The sequence below is a fragment of the Ranitomeya variabilis genome, chromosome 6 (genome assembly GCF_051348905.1).
Source record: "Ranitomeya variabilis isolate aRanVar5 chromosome 6, aRanVar5.hap1, whole genome shotgun sequence".
NCBI lineage: Eukaryota > Metazoa > Chordata > Amphibia > Anura > Dendrobatidae > Ranitomeya > Ranitomeya variabilis.
In genome coordinates this window covers 14088705-14116439 of record NC_135237.1, presented here as the reverse complement: position 1 = coordinate 14116439, position 27735 = coordinate 14088705, and the positions used below count along the sequence as shown (strand labels likewise).

The following is a 27735-nucleotide window of genomic DNA, read 5'->3' as shown; positions in this document are numbered from 1 at the left end:
CTCCAGCGTACCATACTTAAATCATCTCTAAACCCCTAAGACCAGAATACATGTGCGTCCAGATCTGATCTTCTGTGCAGGGCTGCTCACAAAATTCACCATTTTCAGATTTGCTCTTCATACCTGTTTGCTGGAACTGGAGCTAATTCACCAAGCTGACAGACAGCCGCGAGCCACAATTCATGGGACCGCGAGCCACATGTGGCTCCTGAGCTACAGGTTGGGGACCCCTGTCTTACAGCATGCACAGCTCCGTGGACCCTCTGTCCTCCTCAGACGGCTGTCTGGAACTGACTGTGTCAGGAACTCACTAACTTTCCCTACAGACTACCAGTTATATATATATGGGGAGTCACCTAGTAAATAAGAGCAGAAGCTCCCCCTGGTGGTCTGGAGTGTGAAGTGTTGCATGTTTGTGATACCTGGTTGCAGTTATCCCTTCTTTGCCTCCAAAGGTAGCATCACTCTCCCCGTGAGGAAAGCAATACCACTGCGACGACCAGGACCTTGGGGCGCCACATCAGCAGCTCCACTGATGTAGATGGCACAGCAGCTTGGCTGCGGCCATGATGGGCGCTGTAGTTGTGATGTTACCGCTGCTGCCAGTCACTAAGCTCAGCAGCTCCACTGCTGTAACATGCCATCTGGTTGCTGGTCTTCCTCTTTGCCTTGTTTCTCCTAATTTTTCCCACCGTGATGTCCTTCTCCAGTGACTGTAAACTATGTAGATCATGTAAGTGTTTTCCTTCCCCCTCTCTCTTCTACACTTCTATCAATCCTTCCCTTATTATATTATACTTTTACCTCTAACAATACTTTATTCTTGTCTACCTTCCTTCTTACGTTTTTCTTCTTTTTTTTCTTTTTCCTTTCTTTCCTCTTGCTTTCTTTATCTTTTTGCCCACCCTTTCTCTTTTTTCATCCTTCCACTCTTTAAATTGTTCCTTCTTTGTCATTCCTTTTAATCTTTACTCTGCTTTTCCTCCTTTTCTACCTTTCTCTTTTTGTCCTTCCTTTCTTGTCATTCTTGTCTCTCCAACTCCTCTATTCATCCCCTTTCCCTTCCTTTCTCTCTATCTCTTTTCATCTTTCTTTTCTGTTTCTTTTTGATCCTTTCTTTCTCTCTTTCCATCTTTTTTTCCCTCTTTTTGTTCCTCCTTTCTTTTCATTCTTGTCTCTCCGACTCCTCCATTCATCCCCTTTCCCTTCCTTTCTCTCTATCACTTTTCATCTTTCTTTTCTGTCTTCTTTCTCTCTTTTCATCCTTTTCCCCTCTTTTTGTTCCTCCTTTCTTTTCATTCTTGCCTCTCTGACTCCTCCATTCATCCCCTTTCCCTTTCTCTCTCTTTTCATCTTTCTTTTCTGTCTTTTTTCATCCTTTCTTTCTCTCTTTTCATCCTTTTTCCCTCTTTTTGTTCCTCCTTTCTTTTCATTCTTGTCTCTCCGACTCCTCCATTCATCCCCTTTCCCTTTCTCTCTCTTTTCATCTTTCTTTTCTGTCTTTTTTCATCCTTCCTTTCTCTCTTTTCATCCTATTTTCCCTCTTTTCGTTCCTCCTTTCTTTTTGTTCTTGTCTCTCTCCCACCATTCATTCCCCCTTCCGTCCTATACTTTCTTTCTTGCCCCATCGTTTCCTCTTTTACTTCCCTCATTCGCATTCTTCCTTCCTCCCATTTTGAGAGACGGATAGACGGAGGAGACGAGACAAAGGATAAAGTGAAGATGACAATAACTGTAGGCTTATCCCGTGTAAACGCTCATCTCACGGCCTTGGCTGAATGTGATGCTTTGCCGGCAGCTGCCTGGCGTTGGGTGATCTGGCGCAGGACACAATCTGCCTGATTCCTGACCCCTTTAGCCGTTTTCTGTGTCTCCTGCTCAGTAACAGCTGACACCTTTTATCTGCACTGATACATTGTAACAAGACCATAATACAGTCACTGTTTTCCAGTGTGCAGGCCCATCAGCTGTGCTAGCAGGACTGAGCCAGTGCTGGTTTTCATTCACTGACAGCAAGCAGAGAGATCTCATTCCTAAACTTTATTTAGTTTCTCCTTGAGCCGACACCATCAAAAGACAAAACTCCAATAATCACAGGCGTAGAAGTGGTTACAATGATTCAGTATCAGAGAGAACACATGAAGCTGCTGCCTCATCCTGCCGGGGTGGCTGTCATCTGTACACGTTAGGAGTAGTAGTTCCTATTAATCTACAGGGTTTCTCCTCTCGGACGACGTCTGGACGACATTATTGACCTGAGACGTTTGGGTTCCTATTTGAATTGAACATCTCGAAGATGCAGGCGACGCAGGAGGACACGGCGTGGCTGCCCACAACGCTCTGGTCATCAAACTGACGGAAGTTGGTCTCCACTTTCTTTTTGCCGCTTTTTAAAAGCTTTAGAAAGTGATGAGTCTTCGTGCTTGACTTGTGCTCTCCACTCTGCGAAGCTGCAACCTGTGAAGGACACGAGATTGTGACATCTTATGTAAAGAGTGTGGTTATTCATATACGAGAAAGTAAGTCTGGCATGAGATAATAAGTCAGAGGTCAGAGTGAGATAGTAACTCAGGTCAGAGATAATAAGTCAGAGGTCAGAGATAGTAACTCAGAGGTCAGAGATAGTAAGTCAGAGGTCAGAGATAGTAACTCAGAGGTCAGAGATAATAAGTCAGAGGTCAGAGATAGTAACTCAGAGGTCAGAGATAATAAGTCAGAGATAGTAACTCAAAGGTCAGAGATAGTAAGTCAGAGGTCAGAGATAGTAACTCAGGTCAGAGATAATAAGTCAGAGGTCAGAGATAGTAACTCAAAGGTCAGAGATAGTAAGTCAGAGGTCAGAGATAGTAACTCAGGTCAGAGATAATAAGTCAGAGGTCAGAGATAGTAACTCAAAGGTCAGAGATAGTAAGTCATGAGTCAGAGATAATAAGTCAGAGGTCAGAGATAATAAGTCAGAGGTCAGAGATAGTAACTCAAAGGTCAGAGATAGTAACTCAAAGGTCAGAGATAGTAAGTCAGAGGTCAGAGATAATAAGTCAGAGGTCAGAGATAGTAACTCAGGTCAGAGATAATAAGTCAGGTCAGAGATAGTAAGTCAGAGGTCAGAGATAGTAACTCAGAGGTCAGAGATAATAAGTCAGAGGTCAGAGATAGTAACTCAAAGGTCAGAGATAATAAGTCAGAGGTCAGAGATAGTAACTCAGAGGTCAGAGATAATAAGTCAGAGGTCAGAGATAGTAAGTCAGAGGTCAGAGATAATAAGTCATGGGTCATACAGTAGATAATAGGTCAGTGATCAGAGATAAGTTAGAGGTCAGAGATAATACGTCAGTGATCTGAGATAATAAGTCTGAGGTCTGAGATGGTAAGCTGGTGATATCTCAGACCTCGGACGTAACATCTCAGACCTGTCTGGTTACACACTACAAGATAAAAAAAATAATTTCTCTCGGCAGCCAATTATTAGACAGAAATGTTTTTTTTAAAGTCATTGTATTGGGAAATCCTCTTCTTCACTTGATAGAATCATTACTGACCTCGTCCACTGCAGTTGATCACTATTGATCTCCATCACTTCCTTCAGCCTGATACTACTGACCACCGCACTTCAGCTGATCACCAGTGACCCCTCAGCCGCCCCTCATTTCTGCTTCACGCTGGCTAATCGTTATTGACACCTCCACCTCATCAGTAACGACCCGCATCTCTCAGATGATCAATATTGATCCCCTCCACCTCACCTGATCATTATTGATCCTCTTCATCTCAGCTGATCACTATTGATCCTTGTCCTCTCACTTGATCACTATTGATCCTCTTCATCTCACCTGATCACTATTGATCCTCTTCATCTCAGCTGATCACTATTGATCCTCTTCATCTCAGCTGGTCACTATTGATCCCCTCCACTTCACCTGATCACTATTGATCCCTTCCACATCACCTGATTACTATTGATCCCCTCCACTTCACCTGATCACTATTGATCACCTCCACCTCAGCTCATCACTATTGATCCCCTCCACCTCACCTGATCACTATTGATCCTCATCATCTCAGCTGATCACTATTGATCCTCTTCATCTCAGCTGATCACTATTAATCCTCTTTCTCTCAGCTGATCACTACTGATCCTCTTCATCACAGCTTATCACTACTGATCCTCTTCATCTCAGCTGATCACTATTGATCCCCTCCACTTCACCTGATCACTATTGATCACTTCCACCTCACCTGATCACTATTGATCCCCTCCACCTCACCTGATCACTATTGATCCTTGTCATCTCAGCTGATCATTATTGATCCTCATCTCAGCTCATCACTATTGATCCCCTCCACCTCACCTGATCACTATTGATCCTCTTCATCTCAGCTGATCACTATTGATCCTCTTCATCTCAGCTGATCACTATTGATCCCTTCCACATCACCTGATTACTATTGATCCCCTCCTCATCACCTGATTACTATTGATCGCCTCCACCTCACCTGATCGCTATTGATCCCCTCCACCTCACCTGATCACTATTGATCCTCATCATCTCAGCTGATCACTATTGATCCCCCCACTTCACCTGATCACTATTGATCCCTTCCACATCACCTGATTACTATTGATCCCCTCCTCATCACCTGATCAATAGTGATCCTCTTCATCACAGCATATCACTACTGATCCTCTTCATCTCAGCTGATCACTATTGATCCCCTCCACCTCACCTGATCACTATTGATCCTCTTCATCTCAGCTGATCACTACTGATTCTCTTCATCTCGGGTGATCACTACTGATCCTCTTCATCTCAGCTGATAACTATTGATCCCCTCCACCTCAGCTGATCACTACTGATCTTCTTCATCTTAGCTGATCACTATTGATCCTCATCAGCACAGCTGATCACTATTGATCCTCATCATCTCACTATAGATCTCGTTCACATCAGATGATCACTGTAGATTCCCTCCACTTCAGTTATTCATGAGATGGCAATAATCAGGAGCCCTAGGAGGGCAGGACACTTACCGAGGAGTCCATATCCTGGCAGATGACATCTAGACGCTTTCTGTCTTTCCCGGGCAGTGACGTTGTGCAAATTTTCACAACCTGCAAAACAAAATGTCAAAATTGGGGCTAAAGTCTATGGCGAAATCTCAGGTGTGAACGGTGCCGCTCTGCAGCCTCGCACTCACCCCGTCCTCCTTGAAGGGACAGCTTCCTTCTTTTTCTGCTGATTTGGAGCAAATCGTCTCCTTGATGATAAACGCCATATTCTCGCCGTCACGTGATGCGTCCTGAGGAGAGACGGCATGAGTTACTGTCTTCTAATCACCTTGTTTAACCCCTTCCTGGCTGGTTGGGGGGCACAGACTTGAACACGAGGTGTCTTAGGTCTGTCTGCGCTCCTCCATATACCCGTGTAACACCCCAGGTAGCCGGTTGTTACAGTGATGTTGCCTTCCTTTCGGGAAGGGCGATATCATGCTTGGAGGTAAGGGGGATTCCCTTTACCAGGTAGTACACCTACATGCAACACATTCTGAATCCAGGCCAGAAGGGGGAGCTCTGAACCCAGATTCAGGGGAGCTTCCCTCAGATATATGTGTTCTGGTCTGGAGGAGGAGTTAGTGAGTCTGTAGCAGACAGTGGAGGAGAGAGGAGTGAGAGCAGAGAGTGGAGCCGTGCAGCCAGGACTGTGCTGCAGCTCCAGGAACAGAAGATAACCTGAAGGGTTGGATTGTTAGTGAGCATCTGAGGAACGAAGCACAGGAGAAGGAAGGAGCTTAGAGGGGAACTGTGACCGGACACCCTCTGAGCTGAAGCGCGGGAATTGGGCACCGGGAGCCTGAGGCTGTGTTCAACTCTAGGTCGCACAGCAGAACCAGAGGACAAAGGATTTTATGTGATTTGCCCGCACCCACACCTGAAGGTGCAGCAGTACACGAAGAGCCCGGGTCGTGATAGAGACCCTATAAAAAGGCTCACACTGCCCACCATACAGATACCTGTCCCAGGACAGGAGAGAGGACATTGCCACAAAGCCACAGGCAGTGAGGACCTCGCATACGAGCGTGAGCAGGAAGGCTTACGGACCTCACCTGGGAGAGGGACCCACCTTTGCCTCCAGGCCGGCTGGACCACATTACTACCCATTGCTGGAACCCTGGACTGTGGCCTGATTCAACCAGTAAACCAGGTAAAGACTTTACAACCCTGTGTCCTCCAATTATTTGCCGGCATACACCATCCCTGAGCAGCACACCGGGAGCCCTGGGGACCCTGCTTCACCTGTGGGAAGCAATACCATCTTTCTGCCGTACCATCACCCTCAGAGGACCCCTTTAAGCAGCATCGGTCACTCCTGACCGAGTACCACAGGTGGCGTCATGAACTTTCATTACTTCACCAATCCCTTTAAAGACTTTCCCTTTTACTTGGGCGCCCAGGGCCACGGACCGGGTTGCAGCCACCGTGACCTCCCCTTTAATAACGATTGGACCCGGTACTGAGTATCCCCATGGCCCTGGTGGGCGTCGCACCTACACGGTTCCTCCTGGAAATGTCAGACATTTCTCTGGAAAATACTTAAGTTTCTGTCTGGAAGAATGAAGAAGCTCAGCAATTTCCCGCAAGTGAGACCCTGCAGTCACCGCACACATTAGATGGCCGCCGGACGATCGGGGCTTCAGCCGTGGTCTCTCCCGACTCACAAGCACTGGAGCGATCGCTCGGCCGCACTCCGGCGTCCTCCATGGGAAAGAGATCATACTACATGACATCGACTGCTGGGTGGTGGAAGATCAGGGCTCCGGGACCCCCAGGATCAGTAGCGTAGCTACTGGGGGGGCAGAGGGGGCCATTGCCCCGGGCCCAGTCACCTGAAGGGGCCCTCCGGGAGATCCACTGCGGAGTCTGAGGTGTCAGGAGAGAGCAGCACAATGCCGGCTGCAGAGCCTCCCTCCGTGCAGAGTGCAGTGTGGTCTCACCCCAGGAATCTCTTCCTGGCTGTCAGCAGCTGCAGTTCCTTTCTGGCTGTGCAGTGTGTGCACGCTTGGTTTGGCTGAGGCACGCTGGGTCCTAGTGCCCTCCTTGCATCTATCTGGACACTTCCTGGTTCTCCTCACTGTCTGCCTGAAAACTTCATCAGTAAGTGGGGATAGAATTTATTAGAGTAATTCTATTTAGGCACATCATGGTCACTGTGGGGGTGAATGGAAGAGGATTGTGGTATTGTGGGGGCTGAAGTGGGAGAGGAAGACAAGGCACTGTGGGGTAAATGTGAAACGATAGGGGTTATTGTGGGTGTGCAGGGGGACAGGGCACTGTGGGGGTGAATGAGAGAGGATGGTGGTATTGTGGGAGGGGGACAGGGTACTGGGGGTGAATGGGAGAGTCTGAGGGTATTGTGAGGGCTGACGTGGGTAAGGGGGCACTGGGGGGCTGATTATTCTTATACTGTTTAATGTTATGAGATATTCACTCCATCATATGTGAGGGTATGTGTCCCCGAGGTGTATTGGCAGCGCTTTGGACGCAGCAGATACCCCGCTCCACCCAAAGCGCTGCCCCCTGTTGTACGTGCAGTGATTCCGCATATATTCAGGTGGAATCACCGCATCCTATTCATAGACTGTTTTATTTATCTTGTGGAGACGGAGCATCTCCACAAGATATATAGACATGCTGCTGTCTAGAAAGACGCGCCACATGTCCGGTTATGCAGGTCTGCCACCTGCGTCTATGTACGCATAGTGGAGATGGGATTTCATAAAATCCTCTCCACTATGCTGTAACATCTGGAAGCTGCGGATGTACACAGCGTCCAATCCCCAGCAAAAACCCAAGCAATACTCCCTGTGGAAACATACCCTAATAGTTGCTGTCCTGGGGGCTGGAGATGGGGAGGTCGGGGGCTTTTTATTATTGCGAGCTGGGTCTTTTATAAGTATTAGTTAAACAAGCATAGCAAAGAAGGTCAATATTACTATAACAAGGATAAGTATTAACATAAGGGTGCAGACAGACACTGTATAACTCATGCGACGATCGCATTGCAATCCTCGGACTGGCCCTGACACCTCTCCTGACATAAGCTTGCTTGACAGCGCGATAGATTACTATGCAACTGTCAGCCTCAGATCAGGAGCGCCGACGGTCAGTCCGAGGATTGCGATGCGATCCTCACATGAGAAATACATCAGTCCGTCTGCCCCCTAACAAGTATAACAGTACAGTGACCACAGGCTGCATTCTATGTTATAGGAATACATTGCTTATAATTAAATTATTAAAGGGAACCTGTCACCCCCCCCCAGTGGCTACTAAGGTAATAGAGCCAGCCACCTTCAGCAGCGCTAAGTCTGCATTCTGTGAAGGTGGCTCTTATGTTTTTGATCCCTAATAACGCTGAAATATTCACTTTTATAAATTGCGTGCCATGCCCGTATTGAGTCTGGGGGGTACGTCTTTTGTCCCCGGACACAACCGCCTCCCAGCCGTCCATCATCCCACCGGGCGCCGATGCCTGGGCTGGGCTCTTATTTTTCGGCATGCGCCGTGTGCGCTGCCCTGGAACTCACATCAGCTGATGTACTGATATCGCGCCTGCGTGTAGCGGAGGACCGAGATGAACGGCTGCGAGGCGGCTGAGTCAGGGGGAGAAAACATAGCCCCCGGACTCAATACTGGTATGGCGCACAATTTATAAAAGTGAATATTTCAGCGTTATTAGGGATCAAAACCCTAAGAGCCTAAGGTGGCTCTTTTACCTTAATCGGCCCTGGGGGGGTGGCAGGTTCCCTTTAAGTTATTAAAGGCTTGGGATAATTGTCTGCAGTCACTCTACAGACTACCAAATCATGATGGGGTGCACCTGCCGTCATGAGACCCCAAGACCACTGGTGTGATCAGGCGGTCATGCGACCACGTTTGCTATTTGCACATATGGACTAGACAAGTTTGACTTCTCTCAATAGAAGAAAATCGTCACCCGACCTCCTGCTCTCATCAGCGATGCCGGGGCCATTATTACTGTACATAGGGGGACTCCTAAATATTAAGTAGGCACTTATGAAGCATTGAAGCCTAACTACTGGGTGGCAGGTAGTGCTGTACCGGCTGTCAGTCTGTCCCGGGGCATCAGTTACAGCCGCCACTCTCTATACACAGAACGCTGACTGAAAAATGTTGAAGTAATAGTATACACAGTTTGTCAGTCTGGGCCAGGTGGAAAAGATGGGAAAAGTGAATGGCTCCACCGGAAAGAACGTCCTCTGTAAGTCACCATCAATGACTGTACTGTGATCTCTCTATGTCATGCAGGACTGGGATCTACCACTATATGGTATTACTGTATGGCGGTAATATCAGTGCTGGTTATTGTATAGAGATTTATTTTCAATAACAGTGCGGTCATCTCCTGAGGTTCCCCTATACCCACCGTAGTTGCAATCATGGTTACCTGGTTAAGGGCCACAGGTGGACACAGACAGAAAAGGGCCCATGTGCAAGAACAATTAAGGCTACTATCACACTAGCGTCGTGCACTGAACGTCGCTATGCGTCGTTTTGCAGAAAAAACGCATCCTGCAAAAGTGCTTGCAGGATGCGTTTTTTTCTCCATAGACAAGCATTAGCGATGCAGTGCGACGCATTGCCACATGTCGCAACCATCGTGCGACGGTTGCGTTGTGTTGCGTCGGACCGTCGGCACAAAAAAACGTTACATGTAACTTTTTTTTATGCGTCGTCAGCGTCTTTTCCGACCGCGCATGCGCGGCCGGAACTCCGCCCCCGCCTCCCCGCACATCACCATGGGGCAGCGGATGCGATGTAAAACTGCATCCGCTGCCCCTGTTGTGCGGCGATTTCACTGCTAGCATCGGTGCGCCACAACGTCGCATAGTGACGTGCGGTGCACGACGCTAGTGTTAAAGTAGCCATATGGGCCCTTTGCAGCCCAAGAACTTCTAAAACTACAAAATTGCACCTTATTTAGAGGTAGAAATGGGCCCCCTTAACTCTTGGGCCCATGTGCTGCCGCATAGTTTGCACTAATGATATGTCCGCCTGTTAGGGGCCCACTCACATGTTTCGCCCCCCCTGAGCTGAACCCCTAGCTACGCCTCTGCCCAGGATGCCTCCTTACTAGTAACAATGGCGGGATATTGGGGGTCATGGGCTGCAGGATAAATCTGGAGTCAGACGCCTCCAGATGGGATCACATGATGGGGAAGAATCCAGCGGGTCTGGGATCACATGAAGGATCAGACAAGCCTCATACCCAGGAGATCCGGGGTCAGGTCTACAAGAAGTGATGGAGGCTACGGCCGGCCACCAGATACTGATGATGGAGGAGACGGGCGGTCACCAGATACTGATGATGGAGGTGATGGGTGGTCAGTGGTCACCAGATACTGATGATGGAGGTGATGGGTGGTCAGTGGTCACCAGATACTGATGATGGAGGTGACGGGCGGTCACCAGATACTGATGATGGAGGTGACGGGCGGTCACCAGATACTGATGATGGAGGCTACGGCCGGCCACCAGATACTGATGATGGAGGAGACGGGCGGTCACCAGATACTGATGATGGAGGAGACGGGCAGTCACCAGATACTGATGATGGAGGTGACGGGCGGTCACCAGATACTGATGATGGAGGTGACGGGCGGTCACCAGATACTGATGATGGAGGCTACGGCCGGCCACCAGATACTGATGATGGAGGAGACGGGCGGCCACCAGATACTGATGATGGAGGGGATGGCCAGTCACCAGATACTGATGATGGAGGCGATGGGCGGTCACCAGATACTGATGATGGAGGGGACGGGCAGTCACCAGATACTGATGATGGAGGTGATGGGCGGTCACCAGATACTGATGATGGAGGTGATGGGCGGTCACCAGATACTGATGATGGAGGAGACCGATGCTCGCTAGATCCCAGTATATAGAGTAAGGAGGCATTATACATAGTTATTTATATACAGTTATACATACCTGGAGTATCCCGAACAGAAACCCGGTAGTGCCCAGATACTTATTATATGCATCTATGGCCTCGTCCACCGATCGCTCCTGCGGGGGGCTGCTGTGGGGGGCAGAATACATCATGGCTGCCACCTGCAGTATCAGACCCAGCTGCAGACAGCTCTCCATGCTCCTCCGGTACATTCTCACCAATCAGTCCTGATAGAAATGATCCTCCAGTGAAGACTATAACTACTTGTACCTCGCCGTGCCGTCACTCCAGTGCATCTAAGCTGGGGATGCCGCGCAGTGTCTTCAGTAGCCGGAGGGTATCTCAGCTCATGGTTCCTTTGTGCAATATCTTGGGAGGGTCTCAGCCTGCCCTGTCCCTGTTTGTGCCCGGTCTGCCGTATTGTGTCTGCAGCACCCGGCTTTATATTCTGTGTAATTGCACAATATCCAGAGAAGCTTCTTCTTATTATTATTATTAGTTTAACCAGGAAAAATCCAACGACAGGAAATCTTATCTTTACCACAAAGCTACAGTCACCGCTGAGGACACTTCGCATTAATCAGATAGAGAAATTCCATTCATGACCATGACTATGGGATTGTCTCCATCATGCGATTACTGGAGCTCTGCCTATAGATGGGGGTCCAAAAAGATCTCCACCGACGGTGCAGGAACACTCGGTCTCACATGGTCTATGGCAATAGAAATTTAAGGGGTAAAAGTGTTGACCGTTTTGCTGTTCTCCAAGGACCCATAGGGTTACCTGTGCTACTAGGGATTTGGATCCAATCCATAGACTGGGATGAAAATAGGAGAAAGCTCCAACCTTCTGGCAGAAGAATGAGGAATAAAAGGTGAACCAGTCCCAAGAAATTCTGGAAAAAATGTCTCCAAGATCTGAATGGAGGTCAGAGAAAGTCATGAAAGCCAAGCTATGGGGCCCTGGAAGAATGCGGCCAAGTCTTGTTTGGTCCTTTCTCTTTACCTATAGGGTGTTGTCCAAAACTCTCCTCTAAGAGGAGCTGCAAGGGTGTAAGAACTTGGAAAAATGAACAAGGAAGGACTACTCTTCATGGATAGTAGGGATTCTTACTGGCTGATGGGAACATTTTTTCCATACAAAGTTATCCATGAAGTGAACTTCAAAGGTCGTAATAATTGGGCATCCACCAAACCCAGATCTGGCACCGGAAGCTGCATTCTATGAAATACATTTCCTGCACCCAAGATCATAACTGTGGTGTTCTGGTCCTAAGGGAAGTGCATGACGTTCTCCTGAGAGTACAGCTGTAGGTATCTCACAACCTTGGCCACCATCTAATGAGGAATCATGGTGGACATAAGGGCAAGAACAGGACAAGAAGCCACAATGAAAAACAGTCAACACGAGACAGAGATCCACCAAGCCTCCATAATAGAGTTCACGGCCTCGACATGTTCTTCAGATCTTGACGTTGGATGTGTCCTTGTCTTGTTGCTTTTTCCACTGGTGGTTTGGAACTTGATATTAAACATTGTACCTTTTTAGCATTTTTGTGATTCTTCTTTCCTTCCTCCACGCTCACGATGTGCAGCGTCCTCATCTATGGCTGGCGTGGAAGGTGGCAGCTGATTTTGGTGAGGTGGTACAGGCATCACATAACGTCACTGCTATATGTCTCTCGTCACGGGCACACCAACATCTGCTGTTGGCCTCTTATTTGCCAGCAGCGCGTGTTGCTGTGTCGGGAGCCGGCAGGTCTCTGTGCAGCGCCCCAGAGTCCTGGTCGTTGCAGTACTGTGGCTCCGCCGCTAAGGGGGGCTATGGTACGTCTGATGGCACTGAAGGAGTTCATCTGACCAGGTATCACAGACACCAATACATTTCACAGTCGGGCCTCCAGGGGGAGCTAAGGGTGCTATTTATTAGGCCACTCCTCACCGTGTGGTTAAACTGGGGGTCAGGCAGGAAGTTAGCTGAGAAAGCTGACTGGGTTGGAACCAGGCAACACCTTGTGGCAGAGGGTGTTGTGGGGGAAGATTCGGCAGGGTCCCTGTCAGGTTTGGGACCCTGACAGAGGCCTGGCAACAAGAAAGAACGACACGGGACCGTGCCTGCTCAGCATAGCGGCGGTGCCCTAAGAAAGGATCAGAAGCGAGATAGATTGTGCTGAGTGAGAAACGAGATCAAAGCAAGAAGGAGAATACCAGTAGGAGTCGTACTGTAAGACCGAGGCAACATCTTACTGAGGCGCACAACCGGCGGCCGGAACGCCGAGGAAGTATTCATATATCTAGCTCCAGGCAATACTTCAAACCAACGGCAGGACAGTCAGTCATAGGCGGGCTGTCTCACCTAAATCACCTATGCAGACTTGGGGGGCAACCTGTGGAGAGGGGCGACTCTAGGGTCCCGGAAGAGCTCCGAGCCTACCCGTCATACGGGTGCGTCCCAACCATAACACCGGGAGGGACGGAGGATTAGCAGAACATCATCTAATCGAGTTGTTGTGAGGGAACACGAGAAACAGACACAACAGTTGTGGGGACTATCCCGTAAGCACAGCAGGGGAGGACCACAACACATAGCGCTAGCAGGAAGGCACAGATTTCCACCTGCAAGGAGAACTCTGGAGGTGCCATCGGACCGGCCGGACTTGCGCAGCCTGGTGAACCGTATTCCGGACTGAGGACCCAGAGACCTTCAGTAAAGAGGTAAAGAGACTGCAACCTGGTGTCCTCGTTATTTACTGCACCGCACCACCACCACTATCTACATCTATCATTTGCTGTACGCCCCTTAGCAGGGTCACGGACCGGGCCTAGCCACCGTGACAACCCCAGAGCAGAGACTCAGAGGCCCGGTACCGGGTACCCCTCGGCCCTGCGGCAGTGGGGGCGCTACAACTTGGCGTCACGAACAGGATCTACTTAAGCCTGAGGAATCGGGTCATGTGTGCCTTGGAACTGTGATTTATTGTGCTTGGACTGTACTTTATTGCAAAGACTGTGCTGCGCCATTTGCCGCCAAAATCCGACGCCATTACAGCGCTGAGGAGAGCGCAGGAGAACAAGAGGGGCGTGGAGTGGGCGTAGGCAAGCTGGAGAGCGCGAACGACAATGGCCGCCCAGTCTAAATATTTCTGTGTCCTGAGGACGTGTCCGTCAACAGCCGAGGTCCGCCTCCTGATCCTGTTTGGAGGGTGGAGACCATGGAGACGGGGCCGCCCACGAAAGAGACCGCGGGAAGAAGACGCTGGAGAGGAGATAAAGATGGCGACGCCGGGAGCACCACGTGGGGATGACCTGACTCGGCATGGAGCCGCATCACCGGACGCAGCCTCGGAGACGCCATCGTTGCGGGGACTGGCTCTCACGGAACCACCGATGGGTCGACCTAACTGGCAGATGTCCGAGGAGTGTGTGGCCGCAGCCGAGGCCCGACAGATAGCCCGCCGCTTGGAGGCTGATGCCCGCGTGCTTGCTCGGCTGGGCCAGCCCACGGAGGTCCGCCTGTCTCCGGTGTCCCCTGCTCCTCCCAACCCGACCGCGGCTGAAGGTACGCTGCAGACACAGGGCATGAGAATCCTGCCGGAGGCCGAACACCTGCGGCGCCTGTTGACGGCGTGGTGGAGCCGGCCCCAGCCTGCAGCCCAGATTGACTTGACCAGCGTGGAAGAGACCCCGCCGTCACACTGGGGTGTAGTGGTGTCCTTTAACTCCCGACATGGAAGGGGAGTTATCCAGGAGATTGGGGAGCCGCTACAGGTCCGTGTAGACCGGGAGGAAGTAGAGCCCTGCGGAGGAAGGTTCGCTCGCGACCTGGAGCCAGGTGACGCTGTAACCTACACCAGGTGGAGGAGGGAAACAGGTGAAGCTGGCTGGATAGCTCGGGGCGTCCAGCGGTGCGTCGCGCTTCAGGCCGTTGCCGGAACATCAGAAGACGCACCTCCTGCTGAAAAGGCAACGGAACCTGTCCCCGCGGAGCAGCAGGGAACCCGGACCCACCACGTACCTTGGGGGCGTGCCGGTCCATTAGTGAGAAGAGCATCACGGCGAGGGATCCTGTCACTGCTGGGGCAGGAGCCGCTCCTTGGATCGGCAGCGCGGCCCGTTGGTCTGGTGAGGTCCGGAAGGAAACCACCTTCTGCACCACAAGAGTAAGATCTTAAAACTCTGCATGACCTGTAAATAGTTCTTCAAACTGTTTGTTTCTGCTACTTTGCTGCTAAAACCCGTCCAGGGTTAACTCTTAAAGGGATCCCTTTGTTGACCCGGGATCCCTATTGTTTTTGTTTGTTTTCTACGTTTTGCACAAGTTATCAAAGAACTGCTGAATCATGAACAATGCATGATACAAACTCCTTGTACATAGTTGCACCTTCTTAAAGGTGCTCCCTACTGGTTTTACTTAAAGAGGGACTCTTTGCGAAGATACGGTTATTGGAACTTGTACTGGAGTCCTTACGGTGTACGGACTGGTAGCTGAAGAAGCTGCGCTACCTCATAAAGACTTGGTCCCCTCTTAAAGGAGATGTCTACCTGTGCACTTAGGAGTAGAACTGTCTTAAACCAATAAAGTGATAATGATGTCTTGAAAGAAAGTAATAATGCTGATATGAAAACGTTAAATGTAACCAACTAGTTAATTGTGAAAGGTGTTTGATAATGTTGATGGAAGAATGAGGACAGAAAGTGAACCCGGATGGGGTTAGTTGGTGAGTCCTCCTAGGAGCCATATAGAGATGGCTTGTTGATCCTAAACTGAAGGAAAAAGGATATGTTCTATACTGTGTATAGTAGTGGAAGGACAGAAGGCTCGGGCTGAAAGGAGTGGTCCTGTAATAGAAAGGAGAGGCAGTAGGTCTGGAGCCATTAGGACAGGCGGTCCTGCAGACATAAAGTAGGAGAATGTAGCACAGTTGCTTAAGCCTTATAATGTGTTATAAGAAGGTCTTTAGTGGATTCAGAGTGTACGTCCTTAAAGGCAATGTTAAATTATTGTTCAAAGATTTGCACTAAGTAGGATACCCGGTTGGGTGAGAAAAGTTATTTATACTAAGTTATTCAAAGTATTTAACCATGTTTGTAACGTTTAAGTGTCCTCACCTCCCATAAAGGGAAGCTCTGTTCAAATATGCTTATTGTTATTGCACTCACAAAATTGTATGTCTTTTTGCTAACCTGTATTATTGTTTTCTTCCCAGTCCCGGAGTACTGGATTTAACCGGGGGGGAATGCAGCGCCCCAGAGTCCTGGTCGTTGCAGTGCTGTGGCTCCGCCGCTAAGGGGGGCTATGGTACGTCTGATGGCACTGAAGGAGTTCATCTGACCAGGTATCACAGACACCAATACATTTCACAGTCGGGCCTCCAGGGGGAGCTAAGGGTGCTATTTATTAGGCCACTCCTCACCGTGTGGGTAAACTGGGGGTCAGGCAGGAAGTTAGCTGAGAAAGCTGACTGGGTTGGAACCAGGCAACACCTTGTGGCAGGGGGTGTTGTGGGGGAAGATTCGGTAGGGTCCCTGTCAGGTTTGGGACCCTGACAGAGGCCTGGCAACAAGAAAGAACGTCACGGGACCATGCCTGCTCAGCATAGCGGCGGTGCCCTAAGAAAGGATCAGAAGCGAGATATGTTGTGCTGAGTGAGAAACGAGATCAAAGCAAGAAGGAGAATACCAGTAGGAGTCGTGCTGTAAGACCGAAGCAACATCCTACTGAGGCGCACAACCTGCGGCCGGAACGCCGAGGAAGTATTCATATATCTAGCTCCAGGCAATACTTCAAACCAACGGCAGGACAGTCAGTCACAGGCGGGCTGTCTCACCTAAATCACCTATGCAGACTTGGGGGGCAACCTGTGGAGAGGGGCGACTCTAGGGTCCCGGAAGAGCTCCGAGCCTACCCGTCATACGGGTGCCGTCCTAACCGTAACATCAGGGAGGGACGGAGGATTAGCAGAAGATCATCTAATCGAGTTGTGAGGGAACACGAGAAACAGACACAACAGTTGTGGGGACTATCCCGTTAGCACAGCAGGGGAGGACCACAACACATAGCGCTAGCAGGAAGGCACAGATTTCCACCTGCAAGGAGAACTCTGGAGGTGCCATCGGACCGGCCGGACTTGCGCAGCCTGGTGAACCGTATTCCGGACTGAGGACCCAGAGACCTTCAGTAAAGAGGTAAAGAGACTGCAACCTGGTGTCCTCGTTATTTACTGCACCGCACCACCACCACTATCTACATCTATAATTTGCTGTACGCCCCTTATCAGGGTCACGGACCGGGCCTAGCCACCGTGACAACCCCAGAGCAGAGACTCAGAGGCCCGGTACCGGGTACCCCTCAGCCCTGCGGCAGTGGGGGCGCTACATCTGCACCACAATACATTTCAGCAGAATGTACCTCTGAAGATGCACATCCAGGTGAAATTGGTGCTGGCATCCGTGGGCCCTCCTCCTGCCCCCTCTGCGACTATGATTATTGCACCACTGGTCACAACATAAGACGGCCAGTTGATTTACTAACAGATTTGACTTCACCCACGGTGATCCTGTAAATAGTTGAACCCCCCTCAACAATTAAAAAACCTTTCTCAAGTATCCTAAGTCTGGGTAAGTAGTGGGGTGAGGGCTTCTCCTGCTGTATTTAGGAAGCAGAGAAGCTACAAAGAGCGCATTACACACACGCTATGTAATTCCTCATGTCTCCTGCGGAGGAGCTGTAGGAAGATGGAACACTTACTGCTGGGATCAGATCATAGCTGATCACTGCGGCTCCCGGCAGGAGGACACTGTGTGATCACAGAGCAGGCTGCCAGGGCATGCTGGAATTTGTAGTTGGAGAATCAATTATCTATTGATTTCTGTTTTTTTCTGCTATCTTTATAAGATTAGTCCCATGACTGAGAAAACAAAGATGTGATCGAATTGTGAAACCTGTGAAGTCATCGGAATCGGAGTTTTTAGAACTGTCCATCATCGGACATGATACAATGTTTCGCCCCGGGGTTTTCCACCATGATTCACCCTCTTACATCTGACGTCCACGGTCCTGGTGATTAATAACATTCTGCCATTGTCCTGAACCGTGAAGCGTCCGCTCATCACTCTACAGCCGCGCTGTTCTGTTGTTACTGGAAACAGTCAGCAACTGGTAGAGATAGGAAAGCTCAACTGACTGCTGATTTCTTATGTTTTACTGCTTTTTCCAAATCATTTTAGTTATGTTTGTGTCACTATACCCTGACAGGTAAACTTCTATAGAAACACGTCGGTGGAGCCCTGGGGGGATTTGTTTTTCAGGCTGACTTGAAGGGTTTTGTACCATTTTGGGGTAGATACAACTTTTTGATCATTTCATTATTTGATTTTTTCATTTATTTTTTAGTAAACTGAAGTTACTGAACAAAAGGAAATTGTGGCGTCTTATTTTCCCGCCCTGCGTTCAGTGTGTGGATTACGGCAGCAGCGGCTCAGCATTGGGGGGACAGTAGGATGGGGGCTTGTGCAGGATGTCAATAGATGGGGAACATATATACCAGAATGGGGGGCCCTGTCCAAATCCTGCACTGGGGCCCATCAGACCCTAGTTATGTCACAGATGTGCCTGTGCTGTAATCTCTGCAGACGAGTCCTGGCTGGGGAAGTTGTCATGTCGGTCTGGGCCAGATGGAAAAGACGGGAAAAGTGAAGGCCTCCACCATGAAGAACATCAGCGGTAAGTCACCTACTATATAACTGTACGGTGAGCCCTAGAATGCTCTGCAGCACTGGTATCCATCACTATACGGGCACCGTATGGCGGGGTGTAGAGATGAACTCAGTTACAGCGCGGTCATCTGCTGAGATTGCCCTATACCCACAATTAGGGGCCACCACCATGGGTGTAACCCGATAAGGGGCCCCCTCAGATTTAGGAATCCAGCATTATATAAAACTGACAGGAGATAAGGGGCTGCCCCGTCCAGTGCCACAAAATAACCCAAAATGCATGAGGTTTGCTCCTTATCACTCCCCCAAAACGCACTTATACTTCACTTATTCTCACATTAAATTGCTGATGACTGGGCCCCCTGGGCCCCTCAGTGATCCCGAGGATCCCGAGGATGGGGCTTTGTAGCTCTGGTGGGATCGAGCGCAGAGTGACCTCCACTCCATTCATTGTTAATGGGGCTGCCTGGAGGAAACAGTACAGCCTCGGCTTTCTCCCACACTCCCATAGACTTGCTGTAGTTCTGATGCTTGATTAACAGAGATTCTACTAAGGCACCTGGGGGGAGAAGGCGTCACAGGTGACGGGAACTGAAATATCCAAATCTCTTGTCGTGGGTGAGCCGGACGTCCGGGCGAAGACACACGGAATTATACTTGTTGTTTATCTGAAGATTTATGTCTTCCTGACATTTTATGTTTTTCTGGAAATCTCCTGTCAGTATCTCTAGAAAGTGACGGAACGTTCCAAAGACGCCGATCTGCCTAAACCAACAGAAAACGGACAGAGAGCGGCGCTGACATCCGGCTCTGAGACTTCCTATTGGCTGCGGCTCAAATCTGATGGAAAATGTTCTTCACCAGCCAAATCCATCGTATAAGACCCGTCCTCTCTGCATCTCCCGAGATTCTTGGTGTCTCACTGTGACTCCAGCTGTCCTGCATAGTCTACTGGAGTCTGAGGTTGTCAGATCTCATCCTCAGCCAAGTGCTGCCAGTAGAGTGCCCACAAAAAAGTGCTGTCAGTAGAGTGCCCACTAACAAAAAGTGCTGACAGCAGAGTGCCCACTAACAAAAAGTGCTGTCAGTAGAGTGCCCACAAAAAAGTGCTGTCAGTAGAGTGCCCACAAAAAAGTGCTGTCAGTAGAGTGTCCACTAAAAAAAGTGCTGTCAGTAGAGTGCCCACTAACAAAAAGTGCTGACAGCAGAGTGCCCACTAACAAAAAGTGCTGACAGTAGAGTGCCCACAAAAAAGTGCTGTCAGTAGAGTGCCCACAAAAAAGTGCTGTCAGTAGAGTGTCCACTAAAAAAGTGCTGTCAGTAGAGTGTCCACTAAAAAAAGTGCTGCCAGTAGAGTGCCCACAAAAAATGCTGTCAGTAGAGTGGCCACTAAGAAAAGTGGTGACAGAGTGCCGACAAAAAAGTGCTGTCAGTAGAGTGCCCACTAACAAAAAGTGCTGACAGTAGAGTGCCCACAAAAAAGTGCTGTCAGTAGAGTGCCCACAAAAAAGTGCTGTCAGTAGAGTGCCCACAAAAAAGTGCTGTCAGTAGAGTGCCCACAAAAAAGTGCTGCCAGTAGAGTGCCCACTAAAAAAATGCTGTCAGTAGAGTGCCCACAAAAAAAGTGCTGCCAGTAGAGTGCCCACTAAAAAGTGCTGTCAGTAGAGTGCCCACAAAAAAGTGCTGCCAGTAGAGTGCCCACAAAATAGTGCTGTCAGTACAGTGCCCACTAAAAAAAGTGCTGTCAGTACAGTGCCCACTAAAAAGTGCTGCCAGTAGAGTGCCCACTAAAAAAGTGCTGTTAGTACAGTGCCCACTAAAAAAAGTGCTGTCAGTACAGTGCCCACTAAAAAGTGCTGTCAGTAGAGTGCCCACAAAAAAAGTGCTGCCAGTAGAGTGCCCACAAAATAGTGCTGTCAGTAGAGTGCCCGCAAAAAAGTGCTGCCAGTAGAGTGCCCACAAAAAAGTGCTGTCAGTAGAGTGCCCACTAACAAAAGTGCTGTCAGTAGAGTGTCCACTAAAAAAAGTGCTGCCAGTAGAGTGCCCACTAAAAAAGTGCTGTCAGTAGAGTGTCCACTAACAAAAGTGCTGTCAGTAGCGTGTCCACTAACAAAAGTGCTGTCAGTAGAGTGTCCACTAACAAAAGTGCTGTCAGTAGCGTGTCCACTAACAAAAGTGCTGTCAAAAGAGTGTCCACTAAAAAAAGTGCTGTCAGTAGCGTGTCCACTAAAAGTGCTGTCAGTAGAGTGTCCACTAACAAAAGTGCTGTCAGTAGCGTGTCCACTAACAAAAGTGCTGTCAGTAGAGTGTCCACTAAAAAAAGTGCTGTCAGTAGCGTGTCCACTAACAAAAGTGCTGTCAGTAGAGTGTCCACTAGCAAAAGTGCTGTCAGTAGAGTGCCCACTAAAAAAAGTGCTGTCAGTAGAGTGTCCACTAACAAAAGTGCTGTCAGTAGTGTGTCCACTAAAAAAAGTGCTGTCAATAGAGTGGCCACTAAAGAAAGTGCTGTCAGTAGAGTGCCCACTAAAAAAATTGCTGTCAGTAGCGTGTCCACTAAAAAAAGTGCTGTCAATAGAATGCCCACTAAAGAAAGTGCTGCCAGCAGAGTCCCCATTAAAGAAAGTGCTGTCAGTAAAGTGTCCACTAAAAAAGTGCTGAAAGTAGAGTGCCCACTAAAAAAATGCTGTCAGTAGCGTGTCCACTAAGAAAAGTGCTGACAGTAGAGTGCCCACTTAAAAAAGTGCTGACAGTAGAGTGCCAACTAAAAAAATGCTGTCAGTAGAGTGGCCACTAAGAAAAGTGATGACAGTAGAGTGCCCACTTAAAAAGTGCTGTCAGTAGAGTGTCCACTAAAGAAAGTGCTGCCAGCTGAGTGCCCACTAATAAAAGTGCTGTCAGTAAAGTGTTCACTAAAAAAAATGCTGTCAGTAGAGTGGCCACTAAGAAAAGTGCTAAAAATTAGCACTCTCCTGTTTAGGAGAATGCCAATTTATAAACTGTAATATCAATAGAGTTCCCATTGAAAAACAGGGCTCTGAGTAGAGTGACCACTCATCAACAGGACTATCAATACAGGACCCTCTGATAACAATACTGTCCTTAGATTTGCCACTTATAAACATTCCAGTCAGTAAAGTGCCCACTGAGAAACTGTAGAGCGCTCTCTGATAAATAATACTGTCGTAAGAAAGCCAGCTATAAAGCAGTATTGTCAGTGGGGTGCCCTCTGATATAAAGTATTGTTATAAGATTGCCCACTGATAAACTGTACTGCCAGTAGATTGACCACTGATGAACAATACCAAAAGAGTGCCCCAATAAATAGTCCTAAATGGCTATTAGAGTGTCATTGAAGAAAGAGTACCGTCAGTAGAATAACCACTGCAAAGTGTGCCTACATAAACAGTGCAGCAGAGCGCCCGTTTAGAAATAGTACTGTCAGTAACGTGGCCACTAATAAACAGTGCCAGTACGGTGCCACCCAAAAATAACACTGTATGTGGAGTTTCCCAAAAAAGACTTTGCCAGAAAAGTGTCCCTTGATAAACAATACGGTCAGCAGAGTGTCCCCAATAAATAATACTGGTAGTAGAGTGCCCCCAACAAATAATACTGGTAGAGTTCCCCCACAATAGCACTGGTAGTACAGTGCCCCAATACATAATATTGGTTATAGAGTGCATCCAATAAATAGCACTGGCAGTAGAGTGCCCCCAATAAATAATACTGGTAATAGAGTGCCCCCAATAAATAACGCTGGCAGTAGAGTGCCCCAATAAATAATACTGGTAGTAGAGTGCCCCCAATAAATAATACTGGTTATAAAGTGCCTCCAATAAATAGTACTTGTTATAAAGTAGATCCAATAAATAGCACTGGAAGTAGAGTGCCCCCAATAAATAATGCTGGTAGTAGAGTGCCCCTAATAAATAGTACTGCTAGTAGAGTGCCCCCAGTAAATAATACTGCTAGTAGATTGTCCCCAATAAATAATACTGCTAGTAGAGTGCCCCCATAATATCTGGCAGTAGAGTGCCCCCAATAAATAATATTGCTAGCAGAGTTCCCCCAATAAATAATACTGATTATAGAGTGCCCCCAATAAATAACACTGGTTATAAAGTAGATCCAATAACTAGCACTGGAAGTAGAGTGCCCCCAGTAAACAATGCTGGTAGTGGAGTGCCCATAATAAATAATACTGCTAGTAGATTCTCCCCAATAAATAATACTGCTAGTAGAGTGCCCCCATAATATCTGGCAGTAGAGGACCCCCAATAAATAACATTGCTAGTAGTGTTCCCCCAATAATACTGATTATAGAGTGCCCCCAATAAATAATACTGGAAGTAGAGTGCCCCCAATAAATAATATGGTTATAAAGTGCATCCAATAAATAATACTGGTAGTAGAGTCCCCCCAATAAATAATACTGGTAGTAGAGTGACCCCAATAAATAACACTGGCAGTAGTGTGATCCCAATAAATAATAGTGGCAGTAGAGTGCCCCCAATAAATAATACTAGTAGTAGAGTGCCCCAATAAATAATACTGGCAGTAGTGTGCCCCCAATAAATAATACTAGTAGTAGAGTGCCCCCAATAAATAATACTGGCAGTAGTGTGCCCCCAATAAATAATACTAGTAGTAGAGTGCCCCCAATAAATAATACTGGCAGTAGTGTGCCCCCAATAAATAACACTGGCAGTAGTGTGCCCCCAATAGGGCTGTCAGTAGCGTGCCCCCTGACTTGCCAGCATCTTGTCACACACAGGTGTCACTTGGTAACAGATATAACTAGAATTGAATTACGGGAAAATTTTCCCACAAGGTTAAAAACGAAACTCCACAAATATTTCATATTAATTCTCAGTGTATGTTCACATGCTGCGTTTTTGCAGAGTTTTACTTGTGTTTTTACCCATTCATTTGAATGCAGGAAAAGTGCAGGAAAAATGCTGAATCAGCACACTGCTTACAGGCAAAGACGCAGAAGGGTCAATGATGAGCGGAAAAAGAAAACCAGCGCGTGCACGAGCTTTCAGGAGTCTCACTGACTCTGCGGCTGCTGTAAAGTGCTGTGGACTTTATGCACCAGAACGCTGCAATATCCCAAGTGTGAGCACGCCCTTATATTTATAGAGGAAATGTACATTACTGATAACCATCCGATAAAAGAATCCAATGTAACATGATGTTTACACAGGGGCACTCACCTATAGGGGCACTCTACTCAGGGGGGACTCACCTATAGGGGGCACTCACCTCAAGGGAGCACTCACCTATAGGGGGCACTCTACTCAGGGGGGCACTCGCCTATAGGGGGCACTCACCTCAGGGGAGCACTCCCCTATAGGGGGCACTCTACTCAGGGGGGACTCACCTATAGGGGGCACTCTACTCAGGGGGGCACTCACCTATAGGGGGCTCTCTACTCAGGGGGCACTCACCTATAGGGGGCACTCTACTCGGGGCACTCACTTATAGGGGGCACTCACCTCAAGGGAGCACTCACCTATAGGGGGCACTCTACTCAAGGGGACTCACCTATAGGGGGCACTCTACTCAGGGTAGCACTCACCTATAGGGGGCACTCTACTCAGGGGGCACTCACCTATAGGGGGCTCTCTACTCAGGGGGGACTCACCTATAGGGGGCACTCTACTCAGGGGGAACTCACCTATAGGGGGCTCTCTACTCAGGGGGGACTCACCTATAGGGGGCACTCTACTCAGGGGGACTCACCTATAGGGGGCACTCTACTCAGGGGGCACTCACCTATAGGGGGCACTCACCTCAAGGGAGCACTCACCTATAGGGGCACTCACCTATAGGGGGCACTCTACTCAGGGGGGGCACTCACCTATAGGGGGCTCTCTACTCAGGGGGGACTCACCTATAGCGGGCATTCTATTCAGGGGGGACTCACCTATAGGGGGCACTCTACACAGGGGGGCACTCACCTCAGGGGAGCACTCACCTATAGGGGGCACTCTACTCAGGGGGGCACTCACCTGTAGGGGGCACTCTACTCAGGGGCACTCACCTATAGGGGGCACTCTACTCAGGGGGGCAGTCACCTATAGGGGGCACTCACCTCAGGGGAGCACTCACCTATAGGGGGCACTCTACTCAGGGGAGACTCACCTATAGGGGGCTCTCTACTCGGGGGACTCACCTATAGGGTCACTCTACTCTGGGGGGACTCGCCTATAGGGGGCACTCTACTCAGGGGGCACTCACCTATAGGAGGACACTCACCTCAGTCAGCATTCACCTCAAGGGGACACTCACCTAAGGGTGACACTCACCTCAGGAGGGACACTCACCTAAGGGTGACACTCACCTCAGGAGGGACACTCACCTCAGGGAGGGAGCATTAACCTAAGGGGGACACATCTCAGAGGGACACTCACCTCAGGGAGGACACTCACCTCAGGGAGGACACTCACCTCAGGGAGGACACTCACCTCAGGGGGCACTCACCTCAGGGAGGACACTCACCTCAGGGGGCACTCACCTCAGGGGGCACTCACCTCAGGGAGGGAGCATTAACCTAAGGGGGACACACCTCAGAGGGACACTCACCTCAGGGAGGACACTCACCTCAGGGTGGACACTCACCTCAGGGAGGACACTCACCTCAGGGGGGCACTCACCTCAGGGAGGACACTCACCTCAGGGGGCACTCACCTCAGGGAGGACACTCACCTCAGGGGGCACTCACCTCAGGGAGGACACTCACCTCAGGGGGCACTCACCTCAGGGGGCACTCACCTCAGGGAGGGAGCATTAACCTAAGGGGACACACCTCAGAGGGACACTCACCTCAGGGAGGACACTCACCTCAGGGTGGACACTCACCTCAGGGTGGACACTCACCTCAGGGTGGACACTCACCTCAGGGGGACACTCACCTCAGGGGGCACTCACCTCAGGGTGGACACTCACCTCAGGGGGGCACTCACCTCAGGGGGGCACTCACCTCAGGGGAACACTCACCTCAGGGGGGCACTTACCTCAGGGGGGACACTCTTCTCAGTGGGGACACTCATCTCAGGGGGACTCACTCACCTCAGGGGGCATTCATCTCAGGGGGACACTCACCTCAGGGAGGGAGCATTAACCTCAGGGGGACACACCTCAGGGGGACACTCACTTCAGGGGTCACTCACCTCAGGGTGGACACTCACCTCAGGGGGCACTCACCTCAGGGGGCACTCACCTCAGGGGAACACTCACCTCAGGGGAACACTCACCTCAGGGGGGCACTTACCTCAGGGGGGACACTCTTCTCAGTGGGGACACTCATCTCAGGGGGACTCACTCACCTCAGGGGGGCACTCATCACAGGGGGACACTCACCTCAGGGAGGGAGCATTAACCTAAGGGGGACACACCTCAGGGGGACACTCACTTCAGGGGCCACTCACCTCAGTGGGACACTCATCTCAGGGGGGACACTCACCTCAGGGAGGACACTCATCTCAGCGAGGACACTCACCTCAGGGGGCACTCACCTCAGGGGGACACTCACTTCAGGGGTCACTCACCTCAGTGGGACACTCATCTCAGGGGGGACACTCACCTCAGGGAGGACACTCATCTCAGCGAGGACACTCACCTCGGGGCACTCACCTCAGGGTGGACACTCACCTCAGGGGGGCACTCACCTCAGGGGGCACTCACTTCAGGGGAACACTCACCTCAGGGGGGCACTCACCTCAGGGGGGACACTCATCTCAGGGGGGATCACTCACTGCAGGGTGACACTCACCTCAGGGGGGGCTCCCATGAGTTTATAGACCTCTTCCCCATCGGACTCAGCGTTATAGAGGGCAGTAGCCTGGGACATGTAGTCCGCTCGCTGTGAGACTCTGGGTGGAATTGCGCGTCCTGCGGTTTGTGATGCGGCTGCCGCTAGAAGCACCGCTGAGAGGAGCCAGGCAGCCATAGTCACCTGCAGCCGGACCTATGAGAGCTGTTGTATCTGTGTGCCAGGAGGACTCGGGAGATCTCTGCCTCCTCCGCGCCACGTGCAGCATTAATATCAATCATTAATATTCTGAAGTTGGCAAGACGTTTCCTTGTCTTGATCTTCTGCTTATAATACACTGAGGATGAGACACCTGAGGAGGAAGAAGGCACCGCTGTGTAACACACATCTGTATGGTCAGCCTGCTGATTTACACTGCAGCACTGCTCCCTTAGGACACAGCTATAGCCTATAGTCAATGAACGCAGCTCAGCTGCATTGCCTACTGGAGTCTGAGGTCCTCAAAAGATCCACCTGTGAATACATCATACATGATATGAAGCGTTAAGATCATAAATCAGCACCAAAGAGCTCCAAAACGGACAGAGAAGCATTACAAACCCCCTCACAAAACGAACTCACTGTGAAATTTTCCTTCAACTCATTAAGCAGTCATGACTGTGCCAGGAAACAAGGAGCCAAATATGCAAGAATATGTGATAAATGGAGGATAGGTGACTGATCATATATCTCTGTATACAGGGAGCTCCCCCTAGTGGTGGCTGCAGACAGGACCTTATCATGTATCTATGTACACGGGGAGCTCCCCCTAGTGGTGGCTGCAGACAGGATCTTATCATGGATCTCTGTATACAGGGAGCTCCTCCTAGTGGTGGCTGCAGACAGGATCTTATCATGGATCTCTGTATACAGGGAGTTCCCCCTAGTGGTGGCTGCAGACAGGATCTTATCATGTATCTCTGTATACAGGGAGCTCCCCCTAGTGGTGGCTGCAGACAGGATCTTATCATGTATCTCTGTATACAGGGAGCTCCCCCTAGTGGTGGCTGCAGACAGGATCTTATCATGTATCTCTGTATACAGGGAGCTCCCCCTAGTGGTGGCTGCAGACAGGATCTTATCATGTATCTCTGCACACAGGGAGCTCCCCCTAGTGGTGGCTGCAGACAGGATCTTATCATGTATCTATGTATACAGGGAGCTCCCACTAGTGGTGACTGCAGACAGGATCTTATCATGTATCTCTGTATACAGGGAGCTCCCCCTAGT

The 27735-nt window shown here is 49.6% G+C and overlaps 1 protein-coding gene across 2 annotated transcripts; it reads right to left on the bottom strand.

The window, feature by feature from the left end:
• Window positions 1-2025: 2025 nt before the first annotated feature.
• LOC143783358 (uncharacterized) lies at window positions 2026-26709 on the bottom strand. Of its 2 annotated transcripts, none has more exons than XM_077271764.1 (4): window positions 26467-26709; window positions 5197-5298; window positions 5030-5110; window positions 2026-2457 (listed from the first exon to the last, which is right to left on the bottom strand). In XM_077271764.1, exons 1-4 carry the CDS (start codon window positions 26641-26643, stop codon window positions 2248-2250), a joined length of 570 nt encoding a protein of 189 aa, XP_077127879.1. In that variant the 5' UTR covers window positions 26644-26709; the 3' UTR covers window positions 2026-2247. The 2 variants fall into 2 exon arrangements, with proteins under 2 accessions (XP_077127879.1, XP_077127878.1); XM_077271763.1 differs by lacking the exon at window positions 26467-26709 and adding an exon at window positions 11012-11370.
• Window positions 26710-27735: the final 1026 nt, after the last annotated feature.

What these genes read in the sequence shown, in the direction of transcription:
- LOC143783358 (XM_077271764.1), bottom strand. Translation starts at nt 26,643, where the DNA reads ATGGCTGCCTGGCTCCTCTCAGCGGTGCTTCTAGCGGCAGCCGCATCA. An exon ending in GTCCCTTCAAGGAGGACGGG is followed by an intron (nt 5,111 to 5,196) that starts GTGAGTGCGAGG and finishes TTTGTTTTGCAG; the next exon opens with GTTGTGAAAATTTGCACAAC. An exon ending in GCCAGGATATGGACTCCTCG is followed by an intron (nt 2,458 to 5,029) that starts GTAAGTGTCCTG and finishes TGTCCTTCACAG; the next exon opens with GTTGCAGCTTCGCAGAGTGG.